This window comes from Porites lutea, chromosome 7, assembly GCF_958299795.1.
Source record: "Porites lutea chromosome 7, jaPorLute2.1, whole genome shotgun sequence".
In the NCBI taxonomy this organism is placed as follows: domain Eukaryota; kingdom Metazoa; phylum Cnidaria; class Anthozoa; order Scleractinia; family Poritidae; genus Porites; species Porites lutea.
The window spans coordinates 21,641,040-21,655,374 of NC_133207.1; the positions used below are offsets into that span (position 1 = coordinate 21,641,040).

Genomic DNA, 14,335 nt, shown 5'->3' on the forward strand with positions numbered 1-14,335 from the left:
TGGCACAACCATTTTGTATAGCACAGGGATATTGACAGTGCTAATTTCACACTAGTTTGCTTGGGGTGTGACACCGGAGACAATCACGTAAAAACCAAACTTTTCCAGCAACTACGTAAGCGAAGAATAAAGTTCACCAAAAGTTACGTCTTATTCGAGCAGCTTTGCACCGTGTTAAGTGGATGCAAGATTTTTGATGTTTCAAATCATGTAGCAAAGGACTGATTAGAAGATGACTGCAAAAAGAAAGAAAGAAACACTTACTTAAACACTTGTACACTTGTACGACAATGTTTCTTCATCCAGAAAAGCGTTTGGAAGAGGACGTTCGAGCTCCTTATCTAACTCCCCAACTTTTAAATGTCCTGCTCTTTTGCCTTCATGTAGCTCGGTCGTTTTACACGTTCTTTGTTGAATTGTTTCGTCATCGTTCTGTTGTTCGGTGATATCTGTTCGTTGCTTTGGTTCCAGTTTAGAGAAACATAAAAGGAAGGTAATACATGAACCAAGAAGCACTTCACTTCCCGCCAGGTAAAACGCTGGAATGTAGGAGTTTGATTTGTCCGCTAGAATACCTATAAAGTGTTATTGAAGACGAAAAAAGCGAAAATGCCTGAAAATTTGAAAACGGTTATAATACGGATTATTGAAGTCACTGGGAATTTTTAAAGCAGCTCAGCTTGTTAGTTTTTCAAAGTCCTAACAAGTTTACAATTTTGTAGACAATGTACATCGAACAATATACGCACCAAAATTAAATAATTGATTAAATCGAACAAACAAAAAAAGAAAATTTAGGAATACATTAAAATAATGATAACAATGAAAATGAAATGAAAAGTTAAAGTAAACAATACTGTGAGAGAAATATTGGGTTATATTCAATTACATGTGTGCATACATGCATACAAACATTATTAAATGAAAACACATGAAATATCAATCAAATAATGTATCTTTTCATTTCTTTTGTCTCGGTTTGAAAATCTCATAACGGTTCTCTCGGAGCTTCCTGGAAGTTTGTTTACAATAGGCCTCTTTAGCTTGTATGCTTTGTTTTCCTAATGGGTGTCCCAGGGTTACTTGACTCTCTATCTCTTCATAAATTATGCTAAGATATACACGTGAATAAGAAATAGTTTTAAAAAACAGTTCTCTAGAATATCATCACGTGACCTGTAATGGGAAGAAACAAAACATACCAGCTAAAAAGATCTATTGACTGTTTAGGGCCCGTATAAGGGGCGATCTGCACCTACTTCAAAGATTGTTTGTGATTGGCTTGAGAAACAATAGGGATTGTGACAAACAATGCCCCTATCCCTGAAAACAATGGAAGTGCAGATTATATGGGACCCATGAAATAAGAGGTTTAGTACGGTGAAGATCAACCGCCGTATACATGGAGTTAGGAGTTCCCCAGTGGGTGAGGTATCCCGCATAGTCGGGGTAACCGCCAAAAACCCACCCGTCCAAATAATTTCTCATTTCAATTAAATCGCACTAACATGTTAGGTGGGGTGACCCGCTGAGATAACACAATCCCCCTAATACTGACCTGCAACAGACGGTCCAATCGTCAGAGTTAGTGATACAAGGCAGTTGGCATAACCAAAGGCAGTCGCTCTTACTTGTGGACTAACAGTAGTTAGAAGAACGAGATTGATCTGGGATCCAATTAAACCATCAAGAAATCCGTCAACAATTGAAAACACCACAAAGGCCGAGTAAGCTCGTGCCAAAGGAAGAAGCAAAATGGTGATAGCTACACCAAGGGAACCCACTTGTATCAGGTGTAGGGAGCTGACGCATTTGCAGTCGCCTAATCTACCAATAAGAAGCCGTGCTGCAAACGAGGCTATACCAAAAAACATGATGAGTCTGGCTGCACTATCACCATCGATACCCAGTTCTCTGCAGTGTTTCACCTTCAAGGCAAAAAATATATATTAAAAAAAAAAGGGTATATGAAGAAAATGTCATCTTAATAGCTCTTTTTTCTTTTATAATATATTCCTAGTTTTCAGCAAGACATGTAACTCAGCAACAGTCGATTATACTACTCTGTCCTTCCAGTCAAATGCTAGGAAAGGAACAATAGAATTCAACATGCAGGTTTGCAACCCCAAATCAAATTATCTTTTGTTTGGTTGATAAAAAAACCTAAACTTAAGATTCAAATTATAAACATTACAGAAGCTTAAAACCTTTTCCAAAAAGGCGAAATTAGGTTAGCCAAGTTAGGAGTCTGAAAGTACAAGGAACAGCAACTCCTTTATATATAGATATTGCATCCATAGGTTTCTAATTTTACTAGCAGTGGGCCTACGCCCAAGCTTCTGTGTTAAAGATAGAAGTTAGTTGGTCGTTGAACACACTTGCCTGTCACATTATTACATTATTGCCTGACATATCTGATCTGTTCCTGGACGGTTCTCCGGATGGCACTGTTATGATCGGTGGAAATTTGAATAATATAAATCTCGACAAACTCTCAGCGTTAAGTGGTCTCACAGCATTGGTTGACTTCCCCACGAGGGGCACTTCTATTCTAGACAACTGCCCGACAAACAACTGCAGCTTATTCTCAAAGTGTTATCCCTTTGACGCTCAAATAAAGACTGATCACAGAGGCGTTATTGTGCCTGCAGCCGCGAAACTTAAGCCCATGAGATACAAATTCACAATACACGATTACAGGGAGCATAGAAAAATTGCGTTTCATGCAAAACTTCTAGAACAAAGCTGGGACGTTATTTTTGACAGCGAAGATGTGGAATCTGCTTCTCGTTACTTGCAATCAACGCTCCGTGACGTTATGAATGAAAACTTTCCAGCTAAAACCGTGGGTATATCTACGCGTGATCCACCATGGATGACACCGCTGGCCAAATCTCTGCTTAAGAAAAAAGCCATGGCCAAATGCCGCAGCCCGGATGGACACCCAATTAATCTTAAAGAAAGAATTAACGCGATAGTTACGAAAAATCGTAAATCGCTTGCGTGTGGAAAGATGGGCTCTAAGGCCTGGTGGAAAAAGGTCGATGCGCTGTCAAAGAGAAAAGAAAGATCCAACCCAAGCTTTGACGAGGACTCTGTGAGAGAACTTAAATCAGTGAAAGGTTCCGGCAATTCTACTTTTCTAGAAAAAGATCAACTCTTCTACTTGAAAAGAGCAGAAAAATTAACTATCAGCATTTATTTTTCATAGAACAACATGCAAAATTGTTACCTTTTTTGTTAATGCTAGTCGATCAGGTGAAAAGTTAAAAAAAGGTACCTTTTTAGAAAAAAAAAAAGCGGGTTTTTTAAGCTTTCGAGTGAAAATATTTTGACGTCAATGTTGTCCACTTTTCATCCATTTCTCACGTTACTACACAAAACTATAAAGCGCCAAAAAGGTATCTTTTTTCAGTTTGAAGCGATCTCTTCAAAAGCGCGAAAAAGGTACCTTTTTTTCAGTTTGAAGCGATCTCTTCAAAAGGCGAAAAAAGGTACCTTTTTTTCAGTTTGTAGCAATCTCTTCAAAAGCGCGAAAAAGGTACCTTTTTTAGGGTTTAGAAACGTTCCTATCAAAAGCGCGAAAAAGGCACCTTTTTTGCGATTGGAAGCGATGTTCTCATAAGTGCGAAAAAGGAACCTTTAAAAATAAATGGCGTTTTCAAAATATATTTGAAAGCCGTTTTAAATCCTACTGATTGACAGATGTCAACCGTTTGGCGCCATTTATTTTGCTTGAATTGACTGACCCACTAGTCAAGAGACAAATATGGCGGAATATATGGAAAGCAATGTCACTTTAATAAGGAATCTCATTGAAGACAATAAAACGTAGTTTAAATATCATGTCCAAGTTTGTCACTGAAACTGTGGCATGCCGAAGTTTTAAAACCTTTTCCCGGTGTTTGACTTTCACATAAGTGTGAACCATCTTGATGTCTAAGTTGCGTTGGAAGCGTTGTCACTGGTTCAGTGGGCGGCCCGTGATATTTGAACGTGGTTTTCAATAGATGACAGGTGTCAGTTATAAGTAACTTGAAGAGAAGGGCAGGGCTTTTGTACCTTATGCTTTTATTTTCCCACTACAATGTTCCACCTTAATCAATAATGCTCCATTTTTTCGACTAAAATGTTCGCTTCTCCCCCAAAACGTCACTAAAATGCTCGATAATGCTCATTATACAGAGTCTTCTTTATTAATTTTACGCTATCAAAAACGTATTAAGTGGTATAACAACAACGTATATGTTGCAGTTAATGATTTTAATGCAACAACCGATAAACCCTTATTATAAACGGTTGTATTAGGGTGGCATTTGAATTTTCTTCTTTTTTAAATATCGACTTTAAGTGTTCATTTTCTCTTTAAAAGTTTTCATTTTCATTTTCTCTGAAAAAAAATGATAATAATTTTCACGGAAAATTCCACTAAAATGCTCCAAAAAATGCTAGCATTATTAATGTAAAATATCTGAGAAGGGGAAATAAAAGCTTTTCAGGCTTAATTTAGTGTAAGTAAGGGGGTCTCAAAAGGATTGTGGCATTTACGGTTAATAGATTTACTTCGGCTTGCGGCTCAAAAGTCACCCAAGGTCAAATTCGAAATCTAGCTAGTTTGCATTATTGAAAAACAGTTTATTAAACCACTGGACTGAAGTCTCTAATAACCCGTTCCGGAGTGAAAAAAGGCACCCACGAAACAAAACAGTTATTATGATAACCCGCTCAGTTTTGACTTAAAAGGAAAAAAACACTTCTCTGCTGTTTGTCGTAGATCGACGTAGAATCTGATATTTTTTTTTTCGCAGATTAAAATGGTTCGACTTTTCATATAGGACTTTTTTTAAGTCTTCGCTCCACGCTTAAAAATGGGCCGGCTTGCTTAGGTCCTCCACATGCATCTAGTTTGAAAGAACCAGTAGCTATTTCATCCATTTGGATGGTAGCCAACATTTTCGGATCTCTTCAGTTTTTTTCAGTCCGATGATTCCCCATAGTAGACCCTTGTCCACGTACGTAGGTTGGAAAATATGCCAATAATGCACGACGCGATAATTAAAATAGTGTGCGTCCGAGCCATTTCTGCTAAATAGCCGGGGCCATTGAGGAACAGCCCCCCATAGAGGTGTTTCTAGGGCAGTCTAGGATGGGTTTTGCTCGTTTTAATTGTACAAACGGGACATAAAGTCCCCTAAAAACGTCTGTGTATCGTTCGTTAGGGGCGCCAACGGTTGCTTGACATCTGTCAATCAGTAAGACTTTAATTGAAACGTCATTTATTTTTAAAGGTACCTTTTTCGCGCTTTTGATGAGATTGCTTATGACCGCAAAAAAAGTCCCTTGTTTGCTCTTTTGATAGGAGCGTTTCTAAACCGCAAAAAAGGTACCTTTTTCGCGCTTTTGAAGAGATCGATTCCAACTGAAAAAAAGGTACCTTTTTCGCGCTTTTGAAGAGATCGCTTCAACCTGAAAAAAAGGTACCTTTTTCGTGCTTTAAAGTTTTGTTTGGTAAAGTGAGAAATGGATGAAAAGTGGACAATATTGACGTTAAAATATTTTCACCCGAAAGTTTAAAATATCCGCCTTTTTTTCTAAAAAGGCACCTTTTTTTAACTTCTCACCTAATCGACTAGCATTAACAAAAAAGGTATAAAAAATAAATGCAGAAATATGATTTTTCTGCTCTTTTCAAGTAGCAGAGTTGATCTTTTTGTAAAAAAGCAGAATTGCCGGAACCTTTCACTGATTAACTTATTATCATTATCATTATTTTGCAAATTTATGCCCGATGAAGATTTTATCAGACCCATACCCATGGACATTACGGAAAATATTCCTGCACCACAGCTCACACTGAGCCAGGTTTACTACGCTCTGCTCAAAACAAAGCAAACATCTACCGGCCAAGATAATATACCATTCTGGGTCTGGAAGGAGACGGCTGCATATTGGCACCTGCAGTGCAAGCAATCTGGAACCTATCCTTGTCAACTCAAAGGTGGCCCTGTGGATGGAAGCAAGCTAATGTCTATCCGCTACCCAAAGTAGACATTCCAGTCCAGCCTCAGGACTTTAGGGGAATCTGCGTTACACCGGTAATTGCTAGGACTTTTGAGCGAGTAGTGTATAACACCTTTGGTAAAGAAGGTGTGGAGAGTAACTTGAATAATAACCAGTTTGCGTACAGAAAGGAGGCAGTTGTTCAAACGCGCTTCTTAAAATACAGCATGAATTTCTCCAAGCTTTAGATAGCAACGATAACCGAGCAGTCAGGCTGTTTACGATGGATTTTTCAAAAGCCTTTGACAGCGTCAAGCAGAACTTATTAATAGAGAAATTAACACAGAGCCCTTAAAACCATACATTGTCAACTGGTACGTCAGCTTCTTGTCTGACAGAAAACAAAGATTGGTCTGTCATAATACTGTTTGTGATTGGAAGGATGTCAACCGCGGTACTACTCAGGAAAGCGTTAGCGGCCCGTATTTGTTTAACCTGTTCTTAAACGATCTTGACGTCGCTCAGTACTGCCAGGATAGCGATCTTACTAAGCATGCAGACGACACTTCTATTCTTGTGACTGTGCGTAAGAATAGTGTAGATGAATCACAAAAGGCACTGAATGCATTTTTGGAGTTGACAGAGGCTTCGGGAAGCAAACAAGATGGATACACGTAGGTAGAGATAGATCATCTCTTTAAGGCTAGCGCTATTGTTCTGCCAAAGATCACACCATCGATGCTTTTTAAAAAGGTGCAATAAGCGACGTTACACTTCTGAGTTAATTAATATCTATGACCTTTTAGAGAAGTGTGTCCGCAGGTTGTTCACCAAAATTAAGAACAATGTTAACCATCCATTATATGCCCTTTTGCCGAAAGTCAAAGAGTCATCCGGCCAAGAAGTTAAGATCACAAACAAGTCAATTACCACGAATTAATACAGAACGTTTTAAGAATTGCTATTTTAATAGAATAAGATTATTTTAATGACTTCTTTTTAAATATAACCTTAGATCTAACCAGGAATTTAAGCCCACTCCCCTCTGACGCTACCAACTTTATTTATAAAGTCTGTCCTACTATGTCTAGTTTTTCAGTGGAGTGGGACATAGTACAGGAGATTGTACAGAAATCCCTCAACCCAAATAAAGCAATGGGTTTGGATCACATTTCCCCAAGAGACCTTAAGTTATGTAAGTCCTCTGTTGTACAAGGGCTCTTTGAAATTTGTCTGAAAAGCAGAGCAGATTGTCAATTCCCTAGCAGTTGGAAGAAATCCTAGGTAACGGCAGTTTTCAAAAAGGGCAACAGGCTAGATGTAAATAACTATAGACCTATATCACTCCTAAGTGTTCCTAGCAAAATTCTGGAAAGGGTGGTTTGTAGATCTTTTGATAATCATCTGACCACTCACAATCTCTTGTCTGACAGACAATGGGGATTTAGGAAGGGTCATTCTACAGAAAGCCTTTTGTTGCACCTTACTGAAGTGTGGAAAGAAGCCTTGGACGATGGGCTTAAAGTAGGCGTATTGTTCATTGACTTTAGGAAAGCCTTTGATTGTGTAGATCACGTCATTCTGGGTGAGAAACTTAAGGCATTGGGAGTAACAGAAGATATGTGGATATGGTTGATGGATTATTTAGCAAATAGAAGCCAATTGACACAAACAGATGGCGCATCTTCGGAATCTAAACCTGTAAAAATTGAGGTCCTTCAGGGTTCCCTGTTGGGGCCTAGGCTTTTTATTACTTATGTAAATGATCTTCCAGACAACATTAGAAGTGGCGAAGTTTACATGTGTGCTGTCGACACTACCATTTATACCACTGGTAATACTACTGATGAGGTTGCTATAGCCCTCCAGGTGATATTAGATCAGCTACAAACCTGGTGCCATAAGAATAGATTAATTATTCATGAAGGGAAATGCGATACAGTATTCTTGGATACAAAACCCTTTATTGGCCCTCTGAAGCCTTTAGTTTGGGGAAACAAAACCATTGAATACAGATCTTTCTCTGTATGTCTTGGTATAGCCATTGATGAAAGACTCTCCTGGGCCAACCATGTAAAAGCGGTCTCTACCTCATACAGCTCTAAAGTTAAAATGTTAACACGCATAAGCTTTTTACCAAAAGCCACACTAGAAACATTATTTATAGAGTGTTTTCACATGACGTCACGGCGGCCATATTGGTGTCCCAAAACAATAAAACCGCGGCCATGTTGGTGTCCCAAACCAATCCTGTGGGAGTTGAACTCTTTTCTTATGCAAACGCTTTCTTTTGTTCCAATAAATTTGCATAGATGCTGGCCACGTGAGTGAAAACACTCTATTACTAAACAGTAATCCCAAGCGTACTATATGGTATGGCCGTGTGGGGCTCTTGCTCAGATTATTTGATGAAAGATCTAGAACTAATCCACCTCAGAGCAGCAAGACTTATCCACAAACTACCAAGAGACATGGAAGACGAAACAGTACTCATAAATGCGAGTTGGATGCCATTGAAATATTTTTATTGCTCTCGTATTCTAAATATAACGCATAGAGCTTTTTATGATTTAGAGTTAGGTGATATAAATAGTTTAGTTGTTAAGAAAACGCTTCTTCTTATAGTCTTAGGAAATCGTTAAATGTTGTTGTATTACCTGACACTATCAAACAGCTTGAAAACCCTCACTCTTTCAAAAGAAAGTTAAAATCGATCAAGACCTACGTTAGGGACATCAGTTTTCAAAAGGAATGCTCAGTAATTATAATAAGAACCCTGAATGTACATATTTGTAAATTATTTGATTAGTCTTTTTATCTCAAATAACTGTATTGTAAATCTTTGTTCTCTCATCTAGACTTAGTAGTAGTAGGTCCACATTAGCTATACACTTGCTTATTACAAACCTACTTATCAAATAAATGTATGTATGTATGTATGTAGAGTAACTTAACTAAGACACAATCCATCTGTTACCTAGATACTATCTCTTAACGCATCACTATATTTACTGCCAGCTGTTAATTTTAACGGTCAATCGTTGAAGTTGCCTGATGAGTGTGGTCCTACAATTTCGGACCATACGAAACAGCACTGTCGCAATAAACGATCAATGATTACTTCTGAGGCCTGAACTCCTGTGATTATTAATATGCATGTATGTATGTATGTATGTATGTATGTATGTATGTATGTATGTATGATGGGAATTCGAAATCGCTTTCAGTCGAATGTTGCCTAGAAACAAAAGTGCGCCGTAACGTCAAACTACTGTATGACGTCATGGCGGACACCATCGGATATATACAAGTAAAGATGAGAGCTGTGAGTTTGCAGCTCGCTAGGACCCACAGAGATTATAGAGATTTTAAACTCACTTCGCTCGGCGCTTCGCGAGGAATTATTATTATTATGTAAAATTTAGCACAGGGATTTTCCCTGGGGAGAAATATCCAGTCAAGTCTCATCCCGAGACCTCAGACTTCCAGCACTTTTCTGAGGATATGTGCCAATCCGAGAAGTACCTACTTTTGCATCGTTCTTGTTCTTGTTCTTGTTCTTGTTCTTCTTGTGCTTCTTCTTCTTCTTCTTCTTCTTCTTCTTCTTCTTCTTCTTCTTCTTCTTATTATTATTATTATTATTATTATTATTATTATTATTATTATTAATATTAATATTACTATCATTATTATAACAGACAATTGGGAAGATGTGTAGAGGCACAACGCTCGGTAGCTATAGTCAACCTTAAGCACTGTGAGGTTTTTGGCATGTCAATAAACACTAGAAATATAATATGACAGCAATACTGTACTTACCAAATGTATTAGAGGCACATAATCTCCGAGGGCGATAGCAGCATAACCTATTGTCACAACCGCAAATGTGGGCGTCCTCCAAGGTGAACAGTCAAAAATTTTCCATCGTTGAAAACCTGTTTTAAGTTTTTTCTCACTATACGCCTCTTGATCCTTTTGCATGTGTTTATCACATTTTTCTTCAGTATCCTCAGTTGTAGAAGAGAATGAGACGGCCAAGACGCAAACAAACAGTGCAAAACCGGCTAAAACAAGGTACGTATTCTGTAAACCCAAAACTCCTAATAGCTCTTGAGCAATGGGTCCAAAAACGAAAATCCCTAGGCCCGTACCAGACGACACCAGGCCCGTTGCCATAGAACGTCGCCTATTAAAATGTTTTGCTACGACGAGAAAAGTGCAGGTTCGTACAAAGGCCGCGCCAAGACCGAAGAGTAAGCCGTACGACAAGAACACGTGACTGATTGACTTGGCAAATGAGGTTGCAAACAAACTTAGTGCGCATAAGAGGCTTCCACATATGGTCGTAACACGACAACCAAAGCAATCTGACATGCGTCCCACTGCAGGTGCGGCAAAGTAGGACAAACCCACTGCTAGTGCTCCAATCCAGGCTGAGGAGTGGGCGAAAATAACAATAAGATAAAATAGGCTTTTAGGTGACATGTAGTGATAGTAACCAACAGGGATGAATCTTTAGAACAATTATATGGGGGGGGGGGGAGCAGCGGGTGGAAGGTTTTCAGTTTGCATGAGTCAACGCAGCATTTGTTTCTAGCCTTCTCACTATGCGAATAGTTTTAATTACTTTGCTTCCCCCCACCCCCAACGACCCTGTGACAGCTCTAATAGTCCGTCCCTTATCTAAAAAGTTAGATTCTACTTCTCAAATGTTGCCTGCGAAGCGTAGGAAATCTTGGCCAAACTTCGAAGATCCCCCTCCATAAATTTTTTTAATGGTCTATCTCTTAATACGGCTTCCAGGCTAATTCTAAGTCTTATTCACTTGCACATGTGTGCATAATTTACGAATCCGTGAAGGACAAAGGGCAAATCAGGGGGGGGGATGGGCAAATTGCCTTTGAAAAATGCAACATTAATGCGACATAAGCGTTGTACTACCACACGTAAAGCAGGAAGTAAATCGATTACATTTACTATAAAAGGACTTGCCACAAGTCGACGCCAAGCAAGCAAGCGGACTTTGTAGGTCGCGAAGCTCTAAAGTGATCGGCAGCGTCGCGAAAGGTTGACCTTCGTCCCGCGCCATATTAAATTAGACGAAGGACATTTTTTGAAAGTCTACAAAATTACAAACGGTTATAGAAACAGATTATAAGGGATTCGTGTAAAAATACCCCGAAAAATACAAGGCAAATGGGAGCACTGCGGTACAAACTGACCTCCCACCAATATCACCGAATGTTACTGCTCTATTCGATCATTTGCAGAAACGATGTGGCTATTATTATGCCCGGCAACCGGGAAGGGTCTTAAAAAGGTAAATGCCCAGCAGTCAAAATGAAAGCACTGTGTTTTCGTTGTTGCTTTGGGAAACTAACTGAAACTAATCCTTTGGCTTATTAATAAGAGGCTTTCTAACTTTCCAGCCGGCTTTCGGACAGCCGGGTATTCAGTGTTTGTGTGAAAACCTGCCCGTGAGTCACGCGCTGCTACTCACGAAATTTTCTAAGTGTCGAAACAACGTCGACTCCACTATATGCCCAAGAAACCAAAACCGCTAAACTGCGACGCAATTCCTGTTTTCTTGATCGCTTGGTAATTCTAAATGACGCTAGAATACCTTCAAACGATTCAGGAAAAGGGATTTTGATGAAAATCTAAAAAAATACTGACTGCCGCGCACTTAGTTCTCAAGACCCTTCCCGGCTGCCGGTCATTTAGCCACAGCGTTGCAGAAAAATGACTGACATTTTTACTCGCCTGTTTGTCCTCTTCCTGAATTGAATTGTTGCATTATAACTCGTAGGAGAACTCCGAACGTCCCTAAAGCAATACCCATGATCAACGCTTGAGATAATGTGGCACAGAAACAGATCACATAAGACCAGCAATCGTCTTGTTGTTTCGGTCTTTTTCTGACGGAGCAACCTTCGCCAGAAAACATTTTTACAACGTTAAATTAACAGATTGGGTGCATAAAAATCCTTAAAAGTCGGTAGAAAACGACAGTCTAGCGACACTATACTATAAATCTGACCGAAGGAATATGTCCAGTCGACTACATCCGGTAAGTGTGACCCGCGAAAGAAAAAAAATACATATCCCGGAGAAATATCACGCAGACCGCAATGACAGACGTGAGGCAAAAGAGCATTGCTTGGAAAAACATAAAAATGTTACGGAGCTTGAGGCTGCGTATGCTTCAACATAGATCCTCAAAAGCGACTGGAAGCAATCCTTTGTTACCAAATTGAAATTTAATATTGGTAACCGAACCAATGCGTTCAAAGCGACAGCCAGAACAAATAAAAATGACAGATGATGAATTGAAAGCAAATTTGCATGCAAAATTTTCTTTAAAGTGCATTTTTTTAACTGTACTAGTGTTCGGAAATCGTCAGTTTATCCGCTTCCTCAAAGCTAACGACTGAGAGTTTAAGATGTAACTGCGGATCACACTTGTTGTGCTTTTCAGGGTGTGTTCGATGGACCCTATCAGTCCGGCTCTTACGGAAATATAAATAATATTTTTTCGGCTTTCACTGTGTTGCAATATTTACAAAACTTCTTGAAATAAAACATTCTATTGTATTTAACGTTTAAACGTTCCAAGAATCATGGTAGAAGAGATTTGTAACAAAACTTTTGCGTATTTGTATTCCGGAATACGGGAAGATGGAATGACCCGTTGATAGACTTTGCAAGACACGTTATTTAGATCGCGTCATCCACGCGTCACACTTTCGTTACGAAACATAAATTGTCGGTGACAACGGCGAAAAACTTCAAAAGTGATGAATTCTAGCCGGCGTAGCAAGCGTTTCCGTGCTGTTTCGAGGGTTAAATTCCTCGGTCTTTCTTTGCTCCGAAACAGCAAGGAAACGCTTGCTACGCAGGCTAGATGAATTCATACTTAGTTCATTTGTTTGTTTGGTTGTTTGTTTTTTTTTAAGGGGGGAGGGTGGCAAATGCCCTGGGGTGGCTACACTTAATCTATACGCTCAAAAAATGCCCCTTGGTGCGGGCGGAGAGTAAGTCCGACAAGAGGGTCTCAATGGGGTGGTGGCTTTTACGGTTATCGGCTAAAATTTTGGCTATTTTACGGCTATCGGTTAATTTTTTTCAGTTACGGTTAACAAAAAAGTTAAAAATTAACTTCCTTTGTTTCAAAAAGTTAAATATTAATTAACCTGTATTTTTTGTATCTTTAAATCGAAATAAGAGGGTCTGGATGGGGGGAAGTACAAATGTCAGTTGTCAGTTAAAATTTCGGCCATTTGTCAGGTGTCAGTTAAATGTTGGGCTTTTTGTCAGTTGTCAGTTAAATGGTTATTAATGATTAGCTATGAAACTTATTTGGATATTTTTAATGCAACATTTGGTTTAAAAGGCACATATTATGTACATTAAACATTAAATTCCAAAACTGATGCAATAGTACCTTAATTTTTAATCAGTTTTGCTATTGTAAGCATTTCAAGTGGCCCTCCTTTTTCCCAAGTCTTGTGTTACTCTCCTCCACTTAAACGTTTTTGCTGGCCAGAGTCCAACATAGCAGCCAATCATTAAGCCAATCAAAATTTATAACATCACAATATTGATACGCATTATGCGTTAGTCGTACGACTATGGACTAAAGACAACGATCTCACGCATCAAGGACAATTTCTCACGCCTGGCTCACAAATCCCTCATTCTGATAAGCCATTCAGAGGAGCGTAAATTTGAAATCATAGGTCATTTACAACAGATGATATATGACACACATGGGTTTTACAGTAAAATCATTGACGAAATATGACACTTAAGCGTCTTGCTGCTAAGATTACCCCTAAAAACGCACATTTGATCACATTGTCTGATGAAAGGAGTGGAACAATGCTATTTAAGGTCTTAAAAACGGGTGTAGAAACTAAGGCCGGACAATCAGGTCCTTTTGGTTTTGTCAGTAAAACCCAAGGCAAATGTCAGTAGTCAGTTAAATTTTCGTCTATTTGTCAGTTGTCAGTTAAAATTTTGGCCATTTGTCAGTTGTCAGTTAACCCCACCCAGACCCTCAAATAAGGTCTTCAGATCATCTCGGGATGAAACAAACTATTCTTTTGAAAATTTTAATATTTGATAGATCATTCTTTTTATGAAGTATTTCACTTCTAATATTATTTTGTACATAGAAATGTCAATAGTCAATTTAAAAATAATCTTTGTGAAAAAGCAAAAGCGGACACGCAAACGCCCTACTCAAGGCCGGGGCGCGACATTCATTATAACAGAAATGGCCGTTTTCAAACTAGAGACGGATTACTCGTGTGAGACGGGTTATCCGTTTGAT

The 14,335-nt window shown here is 38.9% G+C and overlaps 1 protein-coding gene across 1 annotated transcript; it reads right to left on the reverse strand.

Moving 5' to 3' along the window:
• Positions 1 to 210: 210 nt before the first annotated feature.
• LOC140943587 (monocarboxylate transporter 13-like) lies at positions 211 to 12,209 on the reverse strand. Its single transcript, XM_073392696.1, has 4 exons — positions 11,764 to 12,209; positions 9,820 to 10,433; positions 1,559 to 1,928; positions 211 to 575 (listed from the first exon to the last, which is right to left on the reverse strand). The coding sequence occupies exons 1-4, from the start codon at positions 11,945 to 11,947 to the stop codon at positions 265 to 267; spliced, it is 1,479 nt and encodes a 492-aa protein (XP_073248797.1). The 5' UTR covers positions 11,948 to 12,209; the 3' UTR covers positions 211 to 264.
• Positions 12,210 to 14,335: the final 2,126 nt, after the last annotated feature.

Coding starts and splice junctions, on each gene's coding strand:
- LOC140943587 (XM_073392696.1), bottom strand. CDS start 11,947: ATGTTTTCTGGCGAAGGTTGCTCCGTCAGAAAAAGACCGAAACAACAA. Junction 10,434..11,763: donor TTCAGGAAGAGGACAAACAG/GCGAGTAAAAAT, acceptor CCCACTCCTCAG/CCTGGATTGGAGCACTAGCA. Junction 1,929..9,819: donor ATGTGCCTCTAATACATTTG/GTAAGTACAGTA, acceptor TTTGCCTTGAAG/GTGAAACACTGCAGAGAACT.